Source organism: Rhipicephalus sanguineus, chromosome 4, assembly GCF_013339695.2.
Source record: "Rhipicephalus sanguineus isolate Rsan-2018 chromosome 4, BIME_Rsan_1.4, whole genome shotgun sequence".
Taxonomy (NCBI): Eukaryota; Metazoa; Arthropoda; class Arachnida; order Ixodida; family Ixodidae; genus Rhipicephalus; species Rhipicephalus sanguineus.
This window is the reverse complement of record NC_051179.1, coordinates 26,034,887-26,062,471: the sequence shown is the minus strand read 5'-3', so window position 1 is coordinate 26,062,471 and position 27,585 is coordinate 26,034,887. Positions and strand designations below refer to the sequence as shown.

General features: G+C 45.2%; 1 protein-coding gene across 1 annotated transcript; it reads right to left on the bottom strand.

The window, feature by feature from the left end:
• Positions 1-1,019: 1,019 nt before the first annotated feature.
• Positions 1,020-27,494, bottom strand: LOC119389647 (AP-1 complex subunit beta-1). The gene is made up of 19 exons (XM_037657003.2): positions 27,235-27,494; positions 27,040-27,105; positions 26,670-26,775; positions 25,013-25,148; positions 22,635-22,880; positions 21,305-21,565; positions 16,921-17,075; positions 16,663-16,803; positions 13,916-14,081; positions 13,164-13,252; positions 12,514-12,616; positions 12,341-12,418; positions 11,217-11,497; positions 10,283-10,484; positions 8,757-8,900; positions 6,446-6,591; positions 5,812-5,941; positions 4,081-4,407; positions 1,020-3,332 (listed from the first exon to the last, which is right to left on the bottom strand). The coding sequence occupies exons 2-19, from the start codon at positions 27,074-27,076 to the stop codon at positions 3,258-3,260; spliced, it is 2,823 nt and encodes a 940-aa protein (XP_037512931.1). The 5' UTR covers positions 27,077-27,105; positions 27,235-27,494; the 3' UTR covers positions 1,020-3,257.
• Between the last annotated feature and the right edge of the window lie 91 nt (positions 27,495-27,585).

Here is a 27,585-nt window from a genome sequence, read left to right as displayed (position 1 = left end):
TGGTGTCTTCATTTCTCTAACATGGTTACAGTGCTAGGAAACAGATATACATCTGCTGCACAGCAACAAGTGCCCATTCTATGCAACCCTGGTGCATTTTCCCTAGCAATCAAAGGGCGTTTCATGAAGCCACTATCCAACTAGCCCAGCTTTCAACACGAGCAGTGGAATAGTAATTGTTCCATTACTAATGCAGCTTTGCCAAAATCGGCTCATTGGTATATACCATATTTACAAGATTGTAGGTCAGTCCATTTAATTTACTAAATTTGATTTTATCTAAATGTGATATCTGAAGTTGGGGGTCGACTTGCAATTCAAACTGAAACTAGTACCACCAGTTACGGCTGTAAAAACACAAAATCAGGGACACTGCGGTGTGGTTACAACTTTATGCTTGCGTTCCAGCTCTACCTGCAACATATACCGTATTTTCTCGCTTATAACCGGCACCCTCATCATTGATTCGCGTAAAATTTTCTGAAAATAATCCCTGCATATTGCATCGAAGCTAGCTTCCCTGCATAGCTGTGAAGCACCGCCGTGAAGCCACCCTTGCACACCGATCGGTTTTTTTTTGGTGGTACGCGAAATTGTCACGCAAGAAGCCCGCATCTTCGCATCGCAAACTGGAATGCCGAGGATGAACTTCAAGGCCATCAGGGCCTGGGCATCAGTTCATGAAGAGGGCTTGCTTGACGATGACGAGTGAGCATGTGTAGCCAGTCTAGCGACTATGTGAATATGAAATGCGCTTGCCCGTTTTTTTTTGTTTTTTTTTTTGCAGTGCTATTTGAGGGGGTCGACCTACATTCGAGTCTACTTACAATTGTGTAAATACGGTGCTACTCATAACGACTTGAGCCCTAGCGAAATTTCATCTTTAAGACACTGATAATTCTGTAGCATCAACTACCCGAATTTCAATCCAAGGGTGCCCCCATTCAGTTTACCTGTGTATGCTTTAACACTTCTTTCTTCAATCCCAAAGTTCAAGAAGTCAGAAAAGCCAGCTAACGTCAGCCACGAATACTTCAATGAGTTTTATTTCTTTTATTTTTTTTACAGTCAACTTCCACGCTTACGTTCCAACTCTTTCCATAACACCTGGCAAAGGCCAACAACTGAATGCACTGCATAACTGTCACGGCGCTGTTTTAGAAACATGAAAAAAATTAACCAACGTTGACCGGCCTCCTCGCAGTACTCCGAGCATGAGTAACTTCAGTTTTCGTTCTATTACGCAAGTGTTTACAATGTGAACGTATCGCCACAAAATCGAAAGTTATTCACACGGGTGTTCCACAGACTAAACTACACACATGCACGCACATGCCAATGCACTCTGTGCTTCACACCGGCATTGAAACATGTTCATGCACATATATTTTTCTTCTTGACGTGAAAGCTTAGCATAAAAGTACAACCACGGTTACGGCAGTAGAAACAAGAACGTGCTTACGGTTTATACATCTGAGGGAAAGGGGGAATAGTGTTAGCTTTTTGTTGCTTTCGTTTCACTCTTAGCATCATTGCAAGGCAACAAAGCAAATAAACACGAAATTTCAGACGCCATTTTCACCGCGGCACACTTTGTACAAAACAAACGACACTTTTTAAAAGTTACTATAAGCTGAAAGTATTTTTTCCCAACAATGAAACACCGGAGCTTTTACAACATCCTTAACGGTACGATGCTAAGTAAAAAATGAATGACAATGCTTGAAATAGCCGACTGCATGTTTCCACATGCCAATAACCAAAGTGCTACATGGTAAGTCCGAGCATTTTGGCAGGTGTGGCTCATTTGCGGCGGTCAGAGGTGGTCTTCTTTAACGGCATGCCCTTGTTTCCAGATCTTCTCGTTTCTGTGCCCGTCACTCAGCAAAGAGGCATTCCCCCAAGTCGACAACACTTGAGGAGGCTTAATAAGTTCATTCACAGTGAAAATCACTATATGTCACAAAAGTCCACGAAAGACCCCAACTCTGACGTACCTCCCTCCCCTTGCGTTTCTGATGGTTTAGATGGCAAGCAAATCTACACACCTATCGGCGCATTGCTAACTGTGCACAATTGCTACATACGTCCACTAAAGGCGCTTGCATTGTCACATAAAATGTACAATAGCCACATTGTTCACAAACTCTCTTCGACTCAACACTCTTATATGTGCATATGGTAACACACTCAAAACGAACCTGACGGCGATTCATTTGCACTCAATGGTTCCAGTGGTTAGAGGTCCTGAGAAATAGACTTTCGCTGGTGCTTTCAAGACAGCATACAAAAGCCTTGTCACAAAACTCATTTGGGAATCGCCGAAGAGCATGAATGAAGTGTGTTGACCGCTAGAGTTGAGAGCGGCACAGTCGTTGAATTTTTGCAGCCAAAGCAGCATTGAGTTGATGAAGGTTTACGAACGTCGGCAGCGAAGCTCCATTAGCGTGGTCGACACCACGGCTTTGACTTCCGAACCACTAGGAGAATCTACCGAATTCAAGCGGTAGCCTTAGAAACATGTCACCTCGTATTAACTGAACAAATGGCAAGGGAAAAACTAGGTTACACATCACTTATTTGGCACACGCGCGTTCCTTTTCTCGCTTTGTGCCCAGATTTCATAATGCACGCAAACGTTTTTTGCTTGGGTTCGAGAACACACACGTGCCAAATGGTTTTCTTAAGTGTCTATGCCTTAGGCCTCGAAGCGTGGTGCGCAACTCCTCGACAGATGAGCAAAATGCAACGAAAGACTCGGCAAAGAAAAAAGTAAACGTCTCACTACAGAGGTCGTGTTTTCTAAACGCCTAGTGCTTTGATGCTTCGATTACTCTTCCAACACAAAAACATTCATATTCACACACATCCAATCGAAGATGAGCTGAAGACCTCTTTCTTTAATAGTGCAAGAATGAAATATTAAAGAGCCATGCAGCAGCCACTGAGTAAAGAAGGGCCTTTTTAAGTTTTAACTATACACTATGATCCAAAGCGTCGGTTGGGTCGGGAATGTCCAGTACACAAAATGAAGAGACTTGACTTACAAAAAAAAAATTTTCACAGCTCTACACGCGAATTGGATGCCAACCAAGCACGCTAAGTTCTGCAGTCCTTTCGCACAGGCGCAGTGACATAACTTAGGAATGTTGCACTTCTGCTTTGCATACATGCCACAACAGAAAAAAAAAAAGTTCAGACTCGACTGCATCAAGGAAAAAAAAAAAGACATTGAGAAACATTCCCGTTCAGTCTTCTCAGCTGTGTAGGATGATTTCGTATATCTGATGCACCCCTTGTGCCACTTCCAGCGCTCTCGTCTTCAAGGACAACTGCAAAGGAGAGAGAACAGCAATGTAGAACAGTTGCGGCAGATTGAAAACTAGGGGCGTGCAAATGTTTAAGCGTTTCAAATATCATATTGAATAGTGTCCTATTCGATGCCACCTTCGAATTACTTTTTTCTAATCATTAACAAATATTTTGAAATCAACTACACACAAAGACAACATTGGCACAGAAGTACGATAAGTTTCGTCCCTGGGCCATAGTGCAGCCATAAAATATCAGGTCTTGTGTCGGCGCAGCAGGCTACATCGCTCAGGATACCAGACCCTACCGGCTGTACAAATGTCATTCAACTGTCTGAAGAGTTCTGAGCACACGAAGACCGATTGCTAGTTCCTGATGCTTCAGTTATACTTTTATTGCAAGAATTATGAGTACCAGGATGCGAACATCACTTCATAAGTGTAAGGATAGTTACTCAACATCTGAGAACTATTTGAAATGTGTTCAATATTAGATTCGCTTCTGGCGCTATTCGATTCGGTCTGAAAGTACACCATTTGCACACTTACTAAACTAATAAAAACTAACAGTCACATTTTCAGAACTGTGTGCATTCCTATTTTTCTATTTTTTGTTGAAATGTGTTTCATCATTTGTTGTTTGGTTGCTGCTTGTAAAAACGGGGCCATGGACCACGTCAAGCCTTGCTGGCTTTTTGTCCACGCTCCTCAACATGAGTTGTATGTTGAAATAAATTTGGTTTGATTGACTGATTGAAATGCCACTCACAGTAATCCTGGGGTTCCCCGGTTGAACCTTCAGCTCGGCCAGCACCCAGATGCCATTGGTGAGCTTCAGCGACTGGTACAGCATGTCCTGGCCGTCAACGTTCCGCTTGGCGATGGTGAAGATGTTGTTCTGCTGCAGCCGCTGGGCCAGCTGGTCGGCCGACAGGGCGCCCGCATCCAGCGAGAACTGCAGCTCGTTCTGGGCTGGGATGTCTTTCCAGGTGGCTAAAAACACGCGCTTGTCCATCAGTCCGTCTTCCACATACAACACGTGCAATGGAACCACACAACTGAAGTAGAAGACGTCCACGTTGTTCTTCACGGCCACCTGAAAGGACGGCAACACAGGCCAAGTCACATTACACGTACAGAAATACCCAACAAAGTTGACGGGGAAGTGCCTTCCATCGTAGCTCAATCGGCAGAGCATCGGACACAACTCTAAGGTTGTGGGTTTGGATCCCCCCAACAGAAAGGGCGAGTTTTCATCCACTTTATTTCAATTTATGTCATAATTACTACACTACAGTTAAAGACAGCAATTAATGTCCCCTATGCTTTCCTTGGCCTAATTGTCTGTTCGATTCATTTGGTTGCATCTAACAAAGAAACGAACCCCTCGAAAAAATTCTCATTCTTTCGTTCAATCTGGCACAAGGAAATTTCACGAAATAGCGCATAGGCCACACAGCACGATGCAACAGACTTCCTAATTAACAGTGTTGGCACACTCAAATGTAATGCTAAGTTCTTTCCCCTTGAAATATTCATTGATGTCAATGACCAGAAACGAGCTGGAGAAAAGAAAGCTAGCTTCTCAATGTCGCAGTGCATTGGCCTCAAAACTTTCATTGGCGACTGGGCCACATACATGGCTGTTCATGCATGGCTATGGCATGTTTAGTGGCGGGTAAACGAATTATCCGAGGCACAAGCAAGTTATTATTTGGTAGTGAACACTTGAAAAAAATCTGGAGTTTTATGTGACGATAACACTTTATGAGCGTGAGGCATGCCCTAGTGGATGGGTTAATTTTGACCATCCGGGGTTCTTTAGTGTGCATTTCATCTCCATCGAGTCAAATCCAAGTCTTCACTCTTAGCATTGCCATAGCACACTTGCGCCACCACAGACAATTGTGAACAGTCATAAGTCCATAGCTGGCCACAGAAGAAAGCTCTGAAGGCCACTTACATTGGAGAACCCTGTTTGTAGGAAAAACTATGTGTGCAAGGCAGCACATGCTTTCAAGGAAGTGTGTGGAACAAGAGCAGCATGAAGGTGTAGATCATTACAGAGGTGATGTCTATTTTACAGTAGTGCTTTAGCACAACAGTAATGAGTGAGGCCTCAAGTGTGCCATCATAGGTACACAGTGGACAGTGCACTGCACCTTTCCTACATAAGTCTGGTAGCATTTATGCCTTGCCTTATAAGAAAGCCCCCACCATGGTGGTCTAGTGGTTACGGTGCTTGATTGCTGACCCAAAGGTCACAGGATTGAATCCCGGCTGCGGCGGCCACATTTCGATGGAGATGAAATGCTAGAGGTCCGTGTACTTAGATTTAGGTGCACGTTAAAAAACATCAGATCGTCGAAATTTCCAGAGCCTTCTACTACGGCATCCCTCACTATCATATTCTGGTTTGAAATGTAAAACCCCAGAAATTGCTATATTATTATTACGAGAAAGCCTCCCAAGAGACGCTAACGAATGGTGCCATCCTAACCTGTAAGTTCGTAAGGGGATCCATCTTCTGGACCGGACCAGTAGTAGAAAGCGGAAGGCTTGCGTCTGCCGGGAAGTTCGGCTGCAAGGGAGCCTGCACCTGCAGTGGCTGTGCAGGGGCCAGCCCAAAGCTGCACAAACAAGTAGGGCACGTGTTGCAGCATTATGCAAAGATTTCAAAAGCCTTCATTATGAAGACAGCAGCGCAAAAGATGGAAATGCAAAGTCGCGAGCAGAACAGAAAAGGCACTCATCAGCACATGACTTAGTGCTCTCAGTTCAGTCTTTCATATCCCGCATCATGTTCACAATGCAAGTATACAAATTCACGATGTTGCCTATCCTTCAGCTTCAAAGCCCACGCTTGTACTACAGTCCTTACGGAATGACACGTGGCTTTAAAACATAAAACAAGTGGTATGCACAATCGGTCAAGATAACCACATCCTGTCACACTGCCTATAAAGCAGTAGTAATATGCACCACAGTGTTGCACCTGATCAATCATGCGCTGCACCGTGAACTCTCATTTTTCGTCAAGCCATTGTGATGTACAACCAACCATTGCAGCTCCATAGCAGTGACTGCAATACCAAAAGCGAGAAAGTGAAATAGAGCGCCAGAGATTCGCTCACCTGTTTTTGTTGAACTGAATAGCGAAGCCAGTCATGGCCTGCATTGCTTTATTGCTGAAGGTCATGTCCATGAAGATTTGGCCATTTCTTCGTGTGAAGGTGCCTGCAATCTCCAAACCTTTTCCTCGCGCTGCAGGCAGCCAGATCTGCGAGATGGATTTCAGAAGTTGAGCTCCTCACGAGGCAATGAATGCGCACATTGCAGGTGGCTTAAGTGCCGGCAATACAGTCGCCGACCGATAAATCGGACACCGATAATTCGGACATGCTCGGTAATTCGGACAGTCGCGCGGCACCGCCGATGATCCCATAGAAGTAATGTGTAAAGACGACCGATATTTCGGACAGCTGCGATATCTACATTCGATAATCCGGACCCTGTCCGAGACTCGCGCACGCCGAATCGCCAGCCATTATCTCCTCCGGCACCCGTACCATACAAAGTATGGCCTCAGAGATCAAAACGAAAGCTAATTGGGTATCTATGAGGCTCTATTTCGATCGCTACTTTATGCCTCAGATTTGGAATTGGAAATGCTGATCTTGGAGGCACTGGTCAACTGTGGGAAATCGCATCGACATCGCGAACATTCTACATTCCGGTTCCTGTATCCCCGCGCTGCGCTGCTATCGCCGCCATTTTGTCGAATGCGTCTGCGGTAAAGCGTTCTGCGCGCGCGTTCATTTTTATCTTGAGACTTGCTTTATTTTACGCTCTGCTGTCTCAAAAGATCTGAGTTTAATGGTGCCAACGGTGCCCTCACAGCCAGCGCCGAAGGCCGCGCCGACGACAACGAAAGGCGGCAGATACATTCAACTGCCGATTTTTCGGACGTCAGTGGTCAAGAACGTCAGAAATTTCGGACGCTAAAGCTCTTCGGCGTCCGATTTTTCGGACTTTCCGCCAAAATTGCAGGTTCGAAAGGCAATAATTGAAGCCCGCAACTCTGCCGCATCTATCATCTCGTAGGCTCGAACCAGCGCTTTCGCGAGTCGACCTGTTTGCGACAGTAGCAGAGTCCGAAAGTCAGCTTTGTCGCGATGCCGAAATGTTATGGGGTGAAGCGGACCGGAAATTCAAAGGGGCCGCTATCGCGGCGCCGTGCGGCGATGTCTTTACGGATAAGCAGTGGAAATGCACGGAGGCGTGATGGCGGCAGGTGGCAAGCGCGCCAGTACGGCTCAATCGCTGACGAGCCTTACGATAAGCATCTTCAGTCAACTGCTCGATAGTGCATGTGGCCTGGTGCAGTTGCATGCGTAGTGCATGCATTTAATAGGCGAGAACCCAAACGCGCCGCGCCGCCATTCATGCTGCCTCTTTGTGGGACCGCTAAGTGCGCCGCACAGACGCGTTGCCTTCACGAACGAAACCAGCTCGTCATCGTACAGCGATCACATCACACTGGCGGAGATACAGGCGGACTTGGTTGTACGTAAGCGGAAGTGCGGGCAGCAACGCATTGACAACTTTTTTCGGCCACCGGGACCTTGAAATGTCAATAAAAGTATTTTTTTCTGGCGCATTCGTTTTTTCGGACATTCGATAATTCGGACTTATTTACGTTCCCCGTGGAGTCCGAATTATCGGTCGTCGACTGTACTATTCTCAGTAGTAGAGCTATTGCACGTACAGTGCAAACCATTGGTTTGGTATGTCAGAGAAGGTACTGGCATCTGTTGTTCTTGAGAGGCAACTACGTACCTGCTTGTTTGAGAGTCTGGTCAGTAATACTAGCTTACGAAATTTTACGACTGAATGGTACCCCTATGCCCTCTAATTCCATAGATAGGGGTGGAAGGTTTGGCCGCTCTGGAATTGTTTTGGATGCCTGAAGTCTTTAAGAGCACGTAACACACCTGGATAAACAGGCATTTTCTATTTCATTTCATCCCCACTTTTATGTCACATTGTATATGTAAGAATTACTATACTACAGTTAAAACATACAAGTAACGTCCCCTATACCTTGATCAATCCCCCCTCTTGTTTATTCACATGTAATATGAAGCTCACAAATGTGTGATGTGTAACTGTAAACAGTACAAAAATGCATGAGCTTAGTATGCCAACATACTACAAATTACACCATACCGGGGGCCTCATTTTGATCACCCTATGTTCTCACCTAACAGGATCCCATAACTTTTAGCTATCCCACGAAAGCTGTAAAGCACTGTCCAGGGACGTTCTAGCGTAACAATGTTTGTTTGAAGGTAGAAGCAAACAAAATGTTGCCAAGCAATGGTGTCAGAAGGCGGGCTACCCTGGCCTGCCTTCTCCCTTACACTGCGAGTCAAACCCACTTGCCTGCTTTGGTGGCGTGTAGAAGGTGCTTGTGGAGCCCAGGCCAAATATGTCACCCAGCAGGCCGGTCGTGTTGGTGGATCCCAGCGGAGCCGGTGCCGCCGCTGGGATAGGAGCAGCACCCGCACCGCCAAGAGGATCGCCCAACTGCGCGAAGCAGTTTATTCATAAACTTTCAATTCCTGAACCACCCTTCATGGTTGGTGAAAAAACACATACTGCAGAAAGCAGGCGCTGCTGTGAGCAGCTCAGCCAAATCATGCAGTCGTGCGTGGCAAGGTGAGTTTACAAGAGAACCACGAAGTTGCCACTTTCTGAAGTGCCCTCTCTTTATACACAGGCTCATCCTTGCCATCTTTAGAGCTGCTGGCACCAGCTCTGTTTCGCCAAAGATCAGATCTCTGCTACTGGCTGATAGCAGACAAATAGAGAGCAGAATTGGGATCAGATGCACTTCTTGCCATGAGGTGCTGCCATTACACTATATAGTGCACTTAGCTTATACAGTAGCAACACTAGCGCACACTGGAATTGCATTGGGTGTGGGCGAACGCGTTTCATGGCGTGCACTCAAGATGATGACGCATGCTGACGTAGTTTCTTCCCCTTTTGTCATTTCCCCAAATCGAAAAATTATCAGCCATTCCTGTGCAGTTCCATCTCTACATTCAGTCTTCTAGGCCAGCCCTCAGAGTCATCACAATGATTGGCCAGTGCTTTCTGGGGAAGCAACTAGCTGTGCATATATAAAGAATTTTCGGTTCAAGTAGAGGATGGCATTAAGCTATGAATTTATTTCTGCTTTAGACACGGCAGACCTATGGATGCGAAATTTGAGTGTCAACTAATGGCTCATCTGCACGAGCCTTCTATACTTATACTCGGTCCCATACATCAGGTGCAACGCTATGGAAGCTAGGGGGACTTGTTGCAGTAGATACGCTCCCACCAAAGAGTTAAATGATTTCACCACCCGTAATGTGATATTTCTTTTTCATTTTCAGACTGAGTAATGAAGATGCTTTGTGCCTTAGAAACGAATAAACCCTGTTAATTATACGGTTCTTAAAGGTTGTTCTGGATCGCCTAGCGTCTCTGTTTTCGCATTGTGGCCTCCGTGATCAGTTCCGGTAGCGCACAGCTGGAGCCAATCATAAATGAAATGTTTGCAACAATGAAATACAAGCGCGAGATGCAAGGACTTACACATTTTGCCGACCGAACTTCTTGCATAGCTTCCACAGCATTGCACTCGCGAAGCAGAGTATAGCTCTCTAACATACTTGATGAAAGCCAGCAAGAAAACTGGACACGAGAAAGAGGCAGACACACACACCGCTGGAACTAACAATTGACAGTTGTTAGTTCCAGCGGTGTGTATGTCTGCCTCTTTCTCATGTCCCGTTTTTTTGCTGGCTTTCGTCAAGTATCATGAACCAACTGGCCCAGATCTCAACTCTTCTCTCTAACGTAGCAGCATTATGTGTAAAATACTTCCCAAGTTTGGCAGCAAGTGCAGTGGGCCTTACCAAGCTGTCCAGACCGCCACCAAAGATGTCCATGGCAGCCGATGGAGGGGCAGCAGCCGGTGGCACAGCTGCAACAGGTGGCACAGCAGGCGGAGCTCCGATGTCCATGCTCAGCAGGTCCCCAATCAGGTTGTCGGCACTCGGGATGACTGTCGACTGGTCCCCACCTCCCGATGCTCCAGCCTCTTCTGCTGAGCCCACACTATCGAAAGAACAATCAAATGTGCAGCTATACAGAGTAACTTTGAGCAATGGACATTGCGAATTAGCACAGTTAATTAATTCCACAGTTAACTAATTAGCACAGTTAATTAGCATGGTCTTAATTAGCAGGTCCTCTCTCTCTGTTCCTGTCTCTTTCTCTCTCAATATTTTTTTTCTCTCTATGCTTCTCTCCTTTATCTTCCATTTATCTGTTCTGTGTTTCTCTTTTGTTTTCTTCAGAAGGCACGCGCACTGAAAACACTTACCTTGCACATCCATCGTGTCAAACTCAACGGGTGTGCTGGCCACAGGCCTTACCTGCCAAATTACTAGGCGATACAGAAACGTGGACTATAACTATCCTTATTTCTTGAATGTACATTGTCAAGAGCAAACTGTCTTTATTTAGTCAATTGTAAGATGAAGAAGAGGATGAAGAGAGTGCACACCGGTCTAGTTATAGCATTGCATGCACGTGCGGCTTAGTTTTCTGGTCATGCGAACTGGCGGAACAAAATCTTAAACAGCTCCGCTTTTAAAAACCGAGCTCTAAGTCAAGCCCCACACCTGCAACAGACTACCCTAAAGTAAGGAGATAAGGCTGCTATGTAAGCAAATTAGCTGCAACTGATGAGCTAGCTGTATTGAATAGGAAATGAGAAAATATCTGTACCTTCACTACTTTAAAGCAGCCTGCATAACATGTGACAAGATGAGGCAAGGCACTTACGAGTTGTGCCTTGGTGGCAGGGCGCGGCGAAGGCCGGCACGCGATCCCTCTACGAAGGCCGAAGGGGGCTTGTGGTAGACCGAGGCAAGACTGCCAATGTGACAGATGAGCTCATCGAGCAGGCTGGGCTCGAGCAAGTCCGTCTCTTCCGAGATGAGCGGCTTTTCGGCCAGCACCACCTCCTTGGCTGCTGCGGGATCTGTCGAGAGCAGCCGCCAGTAGATGAAACCCCGGTCCCTCAGGTCGGGATTGTCACTGTCCTGGGTGGCCAGACTTAAAACCTGCGAGGTGAAGATTGCGGGAATTGTAAGGCATGGTCATCAACGATGTATAAGGCTTTCAAGAATAACGTGTAACGCCTTGCATTTAAAGTCACACGTATATCCCCTAGTGGCGCAATGTCCACAGATCTGGATGAAACTTCTTTATGCCAGTTCTTTGGACTGGTGCCCAAGAAAGAGCAGGGTGCACTGCACATGGGATGAATTGAACCTTCTGCATAGAGGATGCGTCTCGACTTAACCTCAATGACTCAATGAGCGGTGCGTGACTGTAGCCGACCACTATCGTGAAGGAAATACGATGTCTGACGGGTCGTTCAACGTGCCGCATTCCAGGACACACGTCAAAAGTACACCCCTTTTTTTTTTTTGCTCGAACCAAAAAACAAGTGCGCATGCATTTTGAGCCTACCATTTGGCTCCTTTTATGTAAGAATAGAACATGACTGACTGCAGCACATTTGAAATTAATTTCAAGCTAATTATGATTAATTGGAAACCTCACAAAAAAAAACAGATTACCTCATTTTCTTTCTTGGAGTACAATACTGAGCGCCTTGGAATTATGTTGCACGAATTTAACAGATTCGCGAGACAGCCCGTAATTCACGCCTGAAGGGGATAAAAAAAAAAAAAGACTATGAATGCATGACAATGCAAGTACTGCAATAATCCGCCATTTTCACAATGCCATGGCACATGCACCCCTCCTTAGCGAAAATGTCTCAAAACGCCTTCTGGTCTCAGACACTTTCATTCTGGCAACACCCATTGTCCTGGCCCTTACCAAAACCCTACCAAAACAGCAGAGGGCAGCACAGAAAAATGGAAAAAGCGGATTACCTGCTGCACAAGTTCTTGGGTCTCAGTGGGTCGTTTCAAAAACAGCTTGACTATGGCTGTAAGCAGTTGAAGTTGAACCTGCGAGAGAAATTAAAGATATATGTTAAACTTACCGTACTTTTAAAAATAAGCTGGCACATCGTCAAAAAAGGTAAAAAGAAGATAAAGCTCACCTGAGTATTCTCATCATGAAATCCTTCCAGAAAACTTTCCAGGAGCTCGTCTGCATTGTCAATGCGTTCCGCATACTCTCCTATGATCCAGATCATCGAGGCTCTAAGCAAGGAAAACAAAACGAAATTGTACAGACACTTCGAAAGGATGATTTTGTTCAAGGCACGGGGAGCTCTAACAAATAAAGTAGAGGCAACACAAGAGCACACTAAAGACGGTACCGCATGGCATTATTTCTCATGAAACTGATCCACTGCAGTGGGGAGCAGTCGTTGCTTCGCTGGGATGTACAGTCATGAGCAATATGAGAGGGAACACCGAATTCATGTTCAGTCAAAGATTACTTGAAATGTACTGCTATGAATAGAACATATTGAATTGCAAGAGATACCTTCCAATTGACTCTTTAGTGTTATGAACACTTTTGCGATTGTCAACTGCGTTTGGTCGCTATGATCTTTCAAAGGCAATTTCAGTGTTCCTTCTCATATTGCTCACAACTGTACTAGCGTGTTCCATACAAGTGAAGCCATTCCTATTCTTTCATACAAACGCTGATACAGTTATGGTTAAGATGCAGGTAAAGTACAAGTTCAAGCCCCCCCCCTTTTTTTTGCTTTTCTTGGAAAAAGAAGACTCATGTAATTACCTTGCTTCTGGTTCATCCAGTGTGTCCAGGTTTTCACACAGTGTGGATATAATGCTTTCGTACTTGTTTGGGTACTTCCTAAAGATGTCCTGCATTAGAAAGGTGCCAAGAAATAAAACTCAAGAAACAATCAACTATGGAATTACTCGTTGCATGAAAGCGTGTTTCTGCGCACAAACTAGGTGATGGCAAAATGTGAAAGAACAGGCACTTTTATCTCTTTTTCTCACCCTTGTTCGTGTGCAATAACTTCGTCATACATTACAGATACCAACTCGTCCAAAACCAGTGCCCACGTGGTTGTCACATTCAGCCTTGCATAATAATATAATAATTGTGGAGTTTTATGTCCCAAACCACGATGAGATTATGAGAGATGCCGTACTGGAGGGCTCCGGAAATTTCGACCAGCTGGGATTCTTTAACGTGCGCCTAAATTTAATAAGACGGGCCTCTAGCATTTCGCCTCCATTGAAATGCGGCCACTGCGACTGGGATTCGATCCAGTGACCTTTGGGTCAGTAGTCAAGCCCCATAACCACTAGACCACCGCGGCGGGTAGCCTTGCATGCAAAAAAACATTATGTTTAGGTTACATGCAGTACTAACAATTCTATTTACTGTGTTGTATGCCAAAGTGCTAAAGCTCCTTTAGACACTACTTAGAACATGAGCTCATTAGAACCCTATTTATGTCCAACATGCTCCCTCGTGCCGTGGAAACCACATGAAGTACATTGCAGGAAGCTCACCTTGATGACAACGATGGCTTCTTGGACAACATAGTTAACCTTGGTTTGAATGAGGTCGAGCAGGGTGCTGACGCACCGCTCGGCTGACTGCTCCACCTTGATGGCACAGCGGCCAATGGCACGCACAGCCTTGCGCACAAAGTCCACGTCAACTTCTGTGGCATACCTTCACGAGAGAATGTGCCAAAGGCTCAGCTTCAACTTCAGCCAAGGTCACACAAAAAAATGCCACATAAGTGGTACTGTTACTGACAGAGTCTGGCTGAGCAGAAAACAAGTTACAATAACATGCTACGACAATTTTATAGGATTTGCTCACTATAATAAAGACAAATAACTAGAGCTGTGCGAATAGCAAAATTTTAGGTGCGAAGCGAATTCGAATATTGAAGTGTGAGTGCGAATCGAATCGAATATTTTTCGAATATTTCTCGAATATTTCTAGAATATTTTTCAAATACTTCGAAGCGAAATTGCAGGGAAAGAAAGGTTAGAGAGGATTCCTAAGCATATTCTTATGAGATAGCAACATGAAAGTTTCTTTTTGCTAGGTTGATGAAGCGCTGGTGGGGTGGTGTTTCATAGTTGTCTTATCAAGAATGAGGCAATGTAGAGGCCGAATTCTATTTATGTACATGATTTGGTGCAACCAAAGTGTTGCCGACAACACTTTACACGTGATAGGCAAAGATGCCATTTCCTCAGCCTCTCCTCCTCTTTCAACTTCTGTGGAAGCCCAACTGATGTGGCGGACAAGGGTCTGCTTCCTTCAAGTCCGGAGTTCCAAATCTGCCCCGTAGACGTCGACACATAAGAACATCTGAAATTTTGGATGCTAAAAAGCTTCAGCTTCTGATTTTTCGGACTTCCTGCCCAAATTTAAGGTCCAAAACAGCATTAATTGAGCCCCCACCTCTGCCACATCTTTCATCTCCATGTTGGAACCAGCGTTTTCTTGAGTTGATACATTTGCGACCGTAGCGGAGCTTGAAAGCAGCTTTGCCACAATACCGGGGTGTGATGAGGCGAAGCATGTTGAAAATCTAGGGATCACTTCCAGTCGGACGTTGACTGTATCTTGGCGAAGTTCGACCGTAACGGAGCTTGAAAGGCAGCTTTGCCGCAATACCGGGGTGTGATGAGGTGCAGCATATTAAAAATCTAGGGACCACTTTCAATCGGACGTTGTCCGTCTCGGCAAATTTCAACTGTAACGGAGCTTTAAAGGCAGTTTTGCCGCAATACCGGGGTTTGATGAGGTGAAGCACATTGAAAATCTAGGGACCACTTCCAATCGGACGTTGACTGTGTCTTGGCAAAGTTCGACCGTAATGGAGCTTGAAAGGCAGCTTTGCCGCAATACGAGAGTGTAATGAGTTGAAGCGTATTGAAAATCTGACGGGGTCACTTTCAATCGGACGCTGACTGTATTTGTTTTTGGGAAGTTCGAATAGTAAAATTCCAGTGCGAATCGAATCGAATAGCAAGCACTATTCGAAAAATATTCAAAATTTTGAATATTCGCACACCCCTGCAAATAACCATTTTTATTAAAGCAGATTTTGATCAGTTTTTCGTATTTCGATGAGAAAAAGCCCCAAAAACGTACAGTCGCATCCAATATGAGCTGCAACATGTCTGTGCTCAAAGTGGCGCCAATACTGCGAAGTGATGCCAACAAAGCAAAAATCAGCAAATTAAACACTGTTTCAGTTCCTGGTATTCTCTAAATCAATTTTAACATTTGCCGGTGCCAACCATCGGGCTTGGGGCCCCTTCAACTATGGCCACCGTGTTGCAACTCCTATTGAGCGTGACTGTACACTGCTGTCCTTTATGAAAGGGAACCCGCAAGCGCGTGGCCTCCACTCTGCGGCGGCTGCCTACAGCACCATCAACCGACAGCTAAAGAAAGCCCGTCCGATTTTGGCAGCATCGCCCGTTGCGGTACCAGAGTGGGAGCGTAATCTATCAGGGCTTGTCCACCGGCCATGACTCGTTATTTTGTTTGCCAATAGATGACGCCAAAAGCGGACGTGCTTTCTTTAGCTGTCGGTTGATGGTGCTGTTGGCAGCCGCCGCAGAGCGCAGACCACGCGCTCACGTGTTCCCCTTCATAAAGGACACCAGTGATGGACACCACCAGGACACCACTTCAACAGTGATTCAATAGCGTATAGCTTTGCAAGACTGAGGTTAGAAAGCTGTAAGAGGGTGACTTATGTCAGTAATTTTTACCTGTTACATTACCATTCCACACCTTCTCCCTTACTGATACGTATAATGAACTGACAGTTTCTGAAGGAAAGCGTAACTAGGAGATCTGGGGAGGTGGCAACTAGACTGTACCCAGTGCTCCGCTTTTAACATCTGCTAAGTTTAGCAGCAGTCGGCCGAAATATTCAGGTTAAAATGTAGAGCAGCAGAAATTACATTCCATTTTCCTTTCTCGTAATGCCTCATGCTCAGCTCACAACTGCTATTCACAGTAAAACATTTACTTTTTCTTACTTAGGAGACCTGACGAAATACCCCTGCCCTTCAAGTATTCAGTCCAATAAACAAGCAGACTATCCCCATCTTGTAGATTGAAGTAAAGCTTACTTGCAAATTCTAATTATGCAATGTCAAGCTAAAGCTAAATGTTTACTGCATAGCCTGCACAGAGGTCCAAGTGCGCAACAGTGATTGCTGTGATCTCAAAAGAGGCAATGTAAAAATAAGAAGTGTTCGCTGATGGAACTCACTCTTTCAGCTCAGCCAGGACTTGAGCGATGTTAGCTTGGGATGCAAGGCGGATCATGATGTCCAATTTCTCCAACTTGACGTATATCGGGTCATTGTACTTGACAAAGAACACCTTCATTTCATGTTTCAGAATGTCGGGCCTGCAAAGCAAGAGAGAAGGACCATGTTTCTCCTGCTGTGCCCATATGACCATGTGTTCAGACTTTGTACAAGTAATCGCATCGTAAACAATTTGAAGTGCATGAACTGAGCCACACCTTTTCTGCACGATGAGGTTGATGTTCCTGAGTGCCACGTACTGCACCTCTGGTTCACTGGACAGCAAAGTGACCAGAGGAGGGGCCAGCTTCTTTGTCAGGGTGGTGACGAAGTCAGAGTCGCTGCTCATCATCTCCATGAACTTCATCAGCACCTGAGGTAGCGGGAACGTTTACAAGCTTTCTCATCCCTTGTCCTTCACAATACAAGCAGGCATAAATAAATGTAATCTCTGTACCTCGAATGGCCCTTTGCATGGGTATCTCACGGTGGGAAGAAAGCCGTGAAATTCACATATACAAGGTTACAGGCATTGGTGCAATACGTCAATAAAACCTAGCAAGCGAACAATGATATTGGCTGAACTTCATACTGCCTAGCGGGAGACAAATACCGTATAAACGCGTGTAAGGGCCGCACTTTTTTTTCAAGAAATGAGGGCCAATTTTCAGGGTGCAGCCCATACACGCGACATTTTTTTTTTTAAAGTAAAAACGCACCAGTTAGCGAACGAAGAGCGTTTATTGCAGTATACGACATTTCTTGCGACATACGTGCTCAATCATCGTCACTCGGCGAGTCCTCAGACCTGGAGTCCGAGATGAGAAGCGCCGTCACCCCACATGCAGTCATCTTCCGTGCCATCCAAGCTGTTAGATATCCCGGCGACTTTAAAACTTCGGGACACAATGTCCGTCGACACCGAGCTCCACGCAGATGGGATCCACCCAAGTACAGTCGCCAAGGCTAGTCCCTTCACACGCAGCATGTCCGTTGTGAGTGCAAGACCATCATTCCGCACTTCAGTCACATAGCGGAGCAAGTCTTCTTCCAAATCGGAAAACTTGCACTGCTCTCCTCGGAAAGCGCGCTTAGTGCTGTTGGTGTTTCGCAAGGCTTCTTTTTGAGCACACCAACGTCGAACACATTTCTCGTCAACGTCGAATTTTCTGCCGGCGGCACGTTTCCCATGCTCGAGAGCATACTCGATCACCTTCAACTTATAGCCAGCAGTGTAGCTATTCAGGTACTTGCCCATCTTGCCAAAACGTGAACGCCGAGTAGAAAACAAGCTAGCACGAAGGTCATCGAACAGTGCAGAAAACTACAGCAAACGGCTGGCTGAACTAGAGTGTACTAGAACTGTCGAGTGGCGTGAACGCGCCTCGCCGCCTGATGCCTTCCGCGTTGACCGTAGCGGCGGCGCTGCAGTCGCTCGGTACTGAAGGCACGCGGCGCCGCGCGCTAGAACGGGCCGCTAGAACTGCTGGACGCGTCGGCGGCACCCGGCAAATCGGCACTGATGTGGCTTTCGTTGCGTGTCTATCATTATTAAGCGTAGGAAACGTCGTCTTAAGCCTTGATGGACGACACTTCAAAGCTTTTAATGGATGCTTGCTTCATATATGCCTTTGAGAGATACTGCAAATCAGTTCTTGTAGCCGAAGTGACTGCTGGAAAGTACGCAAAATATAAAAATGAAAACAGGCTGACACCGACCGTGAATATTCACGATCTCAGTGTAATTGAGCCAAACTCATTGCTTGGCTATTTAGAACAATTACTCTCAATTAACTAGACGCCGAACGACGGCCAGAAGAAGGAGACAGAGGAAACAAAAAGGGCGTGTCTTATTCCGATTTCTTCTGCCTTAATGCTTTTTTTGGTGGTGATTCGGCGTCTAGTTTATTCAGAGTAACTGAGCTGCTCTAATGGAATTTAACTGTGCTCAGAAAGCTGTGTGCTGATATTGTGCCGAAAGCACACCGAACATTAACCGCGCGTTGGCGAAGCTGCGTATACGGCGCGTATCTTTACAAATGCGCTGTAAATATGACTTCGACGTTACGAGGGCTCAAAGGTATTGGAACTCGAAGTTAACTCGACCGGTACAAATAACGGTCGTCCTCAGGTTCCTTGCACGGATATTTCGTTAATTGCTAGGCGCCGGGTGGGGAGGGGATACCTTACTGTCCGTATTTGTGCGTGTAAACGTATACCCACGTGTGTATATATATATATATATATATATATATATATATATATATATATATATATATATATATATAGAAACATAATCTCGCTTTACAGATAAAGCAATGAAATTATAATACAAAACGTTGTCAAAAAGAAGTTTTTCTAATGGCATCGATAGAAGATCAGGAAAAGTGCAATATAAGCTGTCCATTGAAAATGAGAACTGGCTGTAATGAATTTAGGCAGAATAACCGACGGGCTACATTTCCATCTGCGCATTTTAATATGCTTGAGATAAGCCCTGATGCATGAAGTTTGTGCCTCGAAGGCGAACACGCGCCTTCGGCTCGGCTTCCTGGCTCGCCTTCCTGGTATTTTAAGCCCTCAGAGGTCGCATAACCGATGCATCATAACCACGGAAGCATGCTGTTTATACAAGATAGCCTTTCGGCATTAAAGAAGCAGCGCAACACTGGCAGAACTCAGCCGTCACTAACATAAATGTTGCGATTGAGTCATTTGTATACTCAGGTTACTCATGAAACAGTCGAGCGCATTGGAGCTCATACAGAGATCAATGCTCTGGATATATATCGTATAGAGACTGCCGGCAGAAGAATTGTAGGCTTTTTTTCGTCGCTGGTTCGTTAGTTCTTCGTAGTCAGTGTTCGTATAGTGTAGCGCGGCTCGAAGTGCTGCTTGCAAACCGCACAGCAATCACTGAGCAGCTAGATGCATGTGCGCAAAATCCCATTGTCGCCTTCATTGGGGGTCGGCAGGCTCCAAGAACAGAAAATATCTCGGCACAATTTTGGCACGCCAGCATATTCACTCATGCACCATGGCGCGTAGCAGGCGTTGAGACACCGATTGAAGCTCAGTAATGCATTAAACGCACTCAAAACGCACATTTACACGCTTTCGTAGGCTGCGACGAGCGCGCGCCAAATGCAGACGCTCTCCACAGCTTCAGTACAAAGTGACTACAGCGCCGCCGCTACTGTCGCCCGTCGGAGCATCACCCGAGATGCGGCGCGGCCGCTTCGTTCGTTCCACTGCCCCCTTCTAGTACACTGTAGCTGAACTGCAAAAACCGAACAACGCGAACGCCATGCAAAAGTTGGTGATGCTAATGCCGATATGGATAGCGCCGATAGCGCATTTGTATAGAGATGTGAGAAGCTAAAGATAAAGCATGTTGGTGTACAGCGCGAGGAACGACGAAGACCGAAAGAACAGAAGGGACACGGACGAGCGCCGCCGCTACTGCCCAACTTTCAATACTGTTGCTAAAGATAAAATCCTGCTTTAACCTTTAGTTGGCAGGTCTATGAATACTAATAAAAAGTTAAAATTTTTAGCCCACTTCACGAACATCTTAACACGAATAAAATCCAAAAATATATATCCATATACTCTAGTGACGATGATGATGGTTGCGTTTCCTTGCGCCATCTATTGACTACGCCTAGAAGCTTACGCGCGCGCGCATTTTGAATACGTATTGGTTGAGGAAAGTGTGGGTGCGGCTCTTACGCGTATTTTTTTTTTTTTTTTTTTTTTAGAATATGCACTTCAAAAAAAACGGGGTGCGGCCCTTACACGGGTGCGGCCCTTACATGCGTTTATACGGTAAAATCTATTTTTTAAAAAAATGAACGATAACAACATGAACATGAAGTCATATTGTCTTAAATTGCAGATAGATGGGCAGTTCAATAAGGCTTCAACTGTGGCTAGCCTATACTACTTGTATGGTTTCGTTTCTTTTGTCCATTGTAAGAAATGTACAGCGCAGAAAATGGGACAGTGGTGAGAGTCACCATTGTTGGGGGGGAGGAAACCGTGGTTAATTTCAATCTTGGGGTTCATTGACATCCACATTAACATAACTAAACAAGCATTTTTGCATTCTGCCTTCCTTACAATGCAGCCATCAAAGTCCGAAACTGAACTCGTGAAGTCATGCTCAGCAGCTGAATGTCATAGCCAACACAGCATGTCAGCACTGTCATGTTAGACAGCGCTTCATATGTCACATTAGTTACTCTCCTTTGTCATCGTTTGTGCGCTTTTCTACTTTAGCATATTGAATCAACTTGCACGTAGAAGTGCTCTCCTAAGTTTATCAAGTTAATTTCAACTTCATACAAGATACTGTGACAGTTGACAAGCAGAATTAATGAAAAGTGTCAAGTTGTGCATCTTTGAAGACAATGATGAGGTGAAGTCTAGAAATAGAAGTGGGATATCTGCTGTGAACTTCCTGGAAATTTTGTATTTTTATCCTAAAGCATATATTGGATGGCAAAGTGAGATACTGTCACCTTGAGTTTCAGACAATTAGAGTGATATGGCCAAGCCAACAAACACTGCACAGGAGTTTCAAATGAAGCTCGTACCGACCTTGACCGCCGAAAGCACCACGGCCGCATTGGCGTGTGCCAGGCGAGGAGTGACCCGCTCGCAGATGCTCTGGGCCTCGCGTTCGTCCTTGGGCGAGTAGTTTGACAGCGAGTCAAGGATGAACACTTGACCCCACTCGGTGCACTCGTTCAGTGCAGTCAGCAGCTTGTTGATGGTGGGCCCACTCATCTCGGACAGTGGCTGGCCACTGCTCGACGCCTCATTCATCTCGGACAGCGCTGCCACAGCATTGGCCACTACCTGTGTATCACACCCATAGCACGAAATTGACGATAACTGTGTGGAACCACTGCATCGGTGTGTAGTTGCAACATGCTGTGCAAAAGCCCCCATGCCCTACAATGCCTAATGTATCCTACAAGCTTAAAATGATTAGCATGCTAAGACGGGGACAAAAGATGTAAATAGGACAAGCGTTATTGTATATGCTCCTCTGATTTGATGTCTCAAAGCTATAATCTGATTTAAGTACTGCAAACTTCATGCATAGCCTATAGTAGACGCATTTTTCATATGCTGGAGAGAGGTTTCAGTTGACTATTGTTTTGAAAACAAACTGTTGATCAGCTGAAGTTATAACTTAAGAACATCTTTAGTTTTTCGAAGGGCACTTCGCAATGTGCACATTCTATGCAACTGTTTCAATTCGCAGTCATAGACCAGAGCAGCCTAGCTTCGCTTCCAAACATTCCGCAACTTTTCAGTAGTATATATACACTATCACAAGCACAGTTAGTACAAGACAGTACAAAGTACTTACGGCAGAACCAAAGAACAACATGAAACATTGCAGTTGATGAGGACTGTGTTGACTATCAACTGACGGGATCTATAAGACTCATGACAAGATGCGGCAATGATAAGCAATATTTAAGCACTTTAAAAAGGTAGGGTGAAACTAACATGTTTTGCATCAATAAAATAGGATGTAAAAAAACTGTGCGAAACTGCATATCCTTCTAGTTTTTTAACATATGGCACACTTAAATGTTTGTGTACTGTATTCACAGCACATTGTTCATATTGCCCATTGCCATAAAGTGGCCATACCACAGTAAGGCTCTGTTATGATTAGGGCAATACTTCCCAGCTTTAGCTAGAAAGTGCTGATGTCTTGCTCCTGCACCACAATGGCTTACAAACAAAAGCAATGTCAAGATGTCAAACATGGTAATTTTCAGAAGCCTATTCAAAAGTCTTGATAAGGCTACACAAAACTCTGAAGGCATATAACCCTACAGCCTGTTGAAGGCCACAGCTAAAACTACTATTTCATTTCGCTTAACGATCGAGAAAAGGGAGAGCCTACCATGGGGTTGGAATCAGAGAGAAGATCTCGCAGCTGATCCAAAAAGCCCTGGTCCTCCACGAGGGGGGCGTTGATGTCATGCAACTTGGCGACGCACACGGCAGCCGTCTTTCGCACGTAGGGGTCCTCGTCTTTTAAGCACTTCCGCAGGGGTTCGCATAGGTACTCCGTAATCTTGTCCACGCGGATGCAACCCATGGTGCGCACCGCCAGCGCCCGGATCAGGGGGTTGCCGTCCTCACAGTCCTGAGGGAACAGACAAGGACAAATATCAGGGTACTGTATCAGTACCACAGTTTGGTTTATCTTCGTTCCTCGTTTTAGACAAGAAAATGCTGTTGTGTATTGAGCAATACGCATTAATAAACATGTAGAATAACAATAATTACTAATGAAAAAATCAATAAACAGGGGATGGGTGCTCGAGCCAACGTTTCGACAAGTGGACTTTTCTTCTTCAAGGCTGGAACTGACTAACTTATTTGTACTCCAAAGCTGCATGAGCTGTGAGGGATGCCACAAAGAAAGTAGGGGTGTGCGAATATCAAAATTTTCGAATACGAATCGAATACGAATATCCACCTTCGAATATCGAATCGAATATCGAATATCAAAGGAAAAATGCCTCTACAGTAACAATATTTTATTTAACATGTAGCTATTTGAAAAAAAAAAAAAACGTTAACAGCCTGACTGGCAACACAACATACACTGCTATCTCCAGAACACAATGTCCAGGCTAGCACAACGCACATCACAACACAAGAAAATATCACGGCACAATGAAAATAATGAATACATGTTATCATGAAGAAATATGAGTTGCTCCACATGATCAGGCAGCAGGCGCTCCCTTGTAACAGAGGCAACATCCCCTCCCCCCCCCCCCCCCCCCCCCCCCCCCCCCCGCCACTGAAAAGGCACACTCGCTTGGAAAAGAAGTGGCTGGTACAGGGAGTTACATGGAGCAAAGCTTTGCCAGACTGGTGTGTCTGAACAGTCCGCCACCAGTCACGTGGGTCACTGTCTTTCTTCAGAAGTGGTCCCGCATAGTGAACGAGTGGTAGTGCGGCACGTTATGGCCGCATAATATTGAAAATGTACGGTTACATGATCGCCAACAGTGCTGGACGTCGGAGATGCACCAGCAATAAATCATGCGTATTGGGGCGCTCGTCGCAGGCAGATATCGTGCCTCCCTGTACTTAGGATGTTTATCGCTCCTCTCGGCAACGTTTTTAGCGATACGAACGCAGCAGAAATGTGGAAGACGAGTTATTTTATGCATGACAATCGAATCGCATATTCGAATTTTTCGAATTTTCGAAGTTATCGAATATTCGAAACTTTTCGAATACACGATTTTCGAATCGAATACGAATATTTCGAACGTAATATTCGACGAATATTCGAAACTTACGAATATTCGCACACCCCTAAAAGAAAGGCTTTGAACTTTGACCATGCAGGGTTCCCCTCTAGTGCGCAGCCTAATCTACCTATGAAAAAACTTCAGTTGCTGCATCCATCTCAACAAGGCCATGGCAGCAGAAAGCTGACTTTGTGCTATTAGGAGACTGACATAAAGAAGATATGGCTTTGTTTTGTGTAGATACTCTCAAGAAGAGAGTACAATCTTTCACTATACCTTTTAATCACTTGTGAAACCAGAGCTGTGCACAGCCACATTATCGAATTCTTTGTTTTGATTGGGGGGAGGGGGTCATTTCTTGATGCTACCCCGGATCTGCTCCTTCCAGGGGCATTGCCAGGATTTTATTGCAGGAGGAGGTGTGTGTGTGTGTTGTGTGTGTGTGTGAGGGGTATAACCCCTGCACACATACAAACACCCACACGAACATACATAAAGTATTGGTGAATCCCCCTCCAGGCAAAACTTCTGGCTACACCCTTGCCCCCTACAGCTATGCCTATAGCCCCTCCTCATTAGTGAAAACAAGCAGCATCAATACATGTAACAGCTATACATTCTAGAGAAATGGTGCTCACACTCCCTCTACCCAGCAGACTTATTCAGAATTGTGATTTGCCATACTTAACAAGGTGGGTTGGCTATCCACCAATGTATATCTCCAGTACAGCGAGATGAATAATAATGACAAAAAATGGCGCAAGTTCCTCAGGAAGTATGCCATTGCTGGTGCCATAGAATATTCGAGGCACTGGCCATCAAAAAAGTTTATAGGTTGTTGTAACAACGTTTTCACAACCACCTTCGCTGCTTTGAGTGGTCAACATACACGCAGTGCTAGTGAATGACAATTACAGAAATCAATGCGAGCATAGCGCTACCCAATGAGTCTAAATCTTTCACAACTAAAAAAAAAAAGCAAATACGTAGGACACTGGTTACTCACTTTTACAAATGTATTCACAGCCATTATAGCCATATCAGGTTGACTCTTAGCATAATTCATCAGGTAGAGGTAGACAAGTTTCTTCAGTTCTAGGTTGTCCGTCTGCATGCAGTTTACCACATCTGGAAACAGGGCACTGCGAGAAAGCACAAAGTTTTGGTGAGCTAGTTTCGCACTACGTAATCAGCCACTGTAGGGCAACTAACTTGAGGTCATGCAATGCTAGGGCAATCACAATGCTCATTTCCAGACTTCCATCACACCATAACTCATGGGAAGTTAAATGAGCTTAAGATCTCATGAAATACATCTTGACCAATTCCTCAAGTCTCTTTCCTGAAGTTAGATAGGTCAATTCTATTTGCTGAGCATGGTCTTTGAACACAATTTGACATATTAAATATCAGCCGAAGGTTTCATGCCAACAAACTGAACACCAGCCGTTTATGAATGAGCATAAAATCAACAGTGACCTTACAATACATTTTTTTTTTCTGTACATCACAGCAGACAAAGCACTTGTAAGATGGTGTATAGTGGAGCACGCTACATCACTTAGGGAGTTACGACTGATAGTCAACGAGCTAAGATTTGCACTCATGAACGTCCAGAGTGTGCAAGTAAAACCCCAATATGCTGCTGATGCTTATCAAAAGCAAAAACACAGCAACTATTATAATACGCCATGTACTGACAAGCCCGCTAACACCATGAAAGTACAAGAGCGTGGAATGATCTATATTTGTGGTTAAAATGGCCTGCAAAAAGCTATAAATAAAGTATCATATTCCCTTCTGGCACTACTCGATTTAGCCTAAAAAGTTTCAATTCATGCACCCGCTGCTAGTCGTGCGAAACATGACCTAGCAGAGCTCAGAGCCCACTAGTAACATCAGGCAATAGTCAAATAGCTGTTGTCCATGCAATCTAGTCAGTTACGGTGTTCTACACTGGCACTGATAATATGTGTGATTGTTCCACGTACTTCAGTACAAGTGTAATCACTGAATGCCACTGTTTCCAAACTCAGACATCATACACATTGATGGACTGCCATAGATACGTATGGAATGAACCATTAGCAAGTAGAATCGCTGAACAACAAAATCATGGCAAAGCCAACGTTACTTTCGATGCAAATATTAGACATACACACAATTTCGTTAGTGCTGTTGATCGATTACCACTATGAGAGCAGGAGCAACCAGATTTTTATACTGACCATTTCGTGGTCTTGTAGAAATACGCGAATTTGATGGGCAAGTTTTACAGCCAAGTTGTGCATTATTTAAGGCACAGAGATGATCGTCAATCGGCGTGGCACAGCCACAAAAACAGCACCGCACTTCGGCGGTCTTGTGCTTTCTTTGCTGCGCAAAAAGATTTTTCAACAAACGAACTCTTCTAGGAATTGTGAACGCCGCTAATGCGCGTCAGCTGCAATGGTGTCGCTCCACTTAAACGGGGGTGTAATGCACGAAAACGGAAAATATATACGAAACTACGAGCTGAAAACATTTTTGTCCGCAACATTAGTTTTCTGCGTGCCCTTAGCGAATGCCAAAGTCCATCAGCATCAACGGAAACGCACTCCGCTGTCTGTAAACACGCAATACGGTGTCAAAAAAGGAGGTCGCGCTACGACGACGAGACCCACCTGACATCCTTGCCGACTGTCATCGAGGCGATTACTTTCTTGACTGCTTCGCGTTTCTTCTCTTTTTTGTCGCTGTTCAGTTCGCTCTTCAGCTCGAATATTTCACCTGGAATCGGACAGCAATGGTCAGCGGACGGCCACGCAGGCAAAAATTTGCTCGTGACGAGCAAACGAACGAGAACATGAGCCGGTCGGCGTTGCCGCCCCCCTTCAGCACGAGAGCTGCACAACCTTAGTTTAGACCCCAATTAAGAATCAAATCGGTTTCAATGTATTAAACGAGGGTGTCGACGGAACACACAATCGCTCCCCGTCGGCTATCTTCACATATGGTCCAGGAAAATGAGGAGAAAAGCGTGCTTAAACTAACCTTTCTTGGTCGTCGTGAAGTACTTTGCGTCAGTCATGATTGGCTAAAGTAGCGGTGCACGGTATTCTGTCGAATGCGAAGAGAAGAATCAACAACACATGGTACAGGAAAGACGAACGTATCGCACCTCCCCGAATCGCGTGTAATAACCGCGATAGCAGGGAGTGAAAGCTCATCAGATGCGCCGAGACTCACCGAAAAGAACGTGATTTAGGCGTAGTTCAGCTCCCCTCTCTGAGCGGTTCGCGTGTGAATAGGCGATGTGTTCACTGAGCCGGCGGCACCATATCCAACCAGCCTCGATACTGGATAACTAACAGGGCTGCTTTGGCAAAGAAGCGGCTCTTCAATGCACCAAATCGCTTGGACACTTGCCTAGCATAAAGTGCATATACGCCCCTGAAGGAAACACTCCCGATTATTGCTTATGCTGTGCTGCGCAAGCCCCGGCGAAACTCGCGTTTGATCCGGCGCGCGGCGCTGCTATCCGGCAACTATTTTTTTTTCTCTCTCCCCTTGTCTCCTAGCGACAGCATAGCAGCGTCA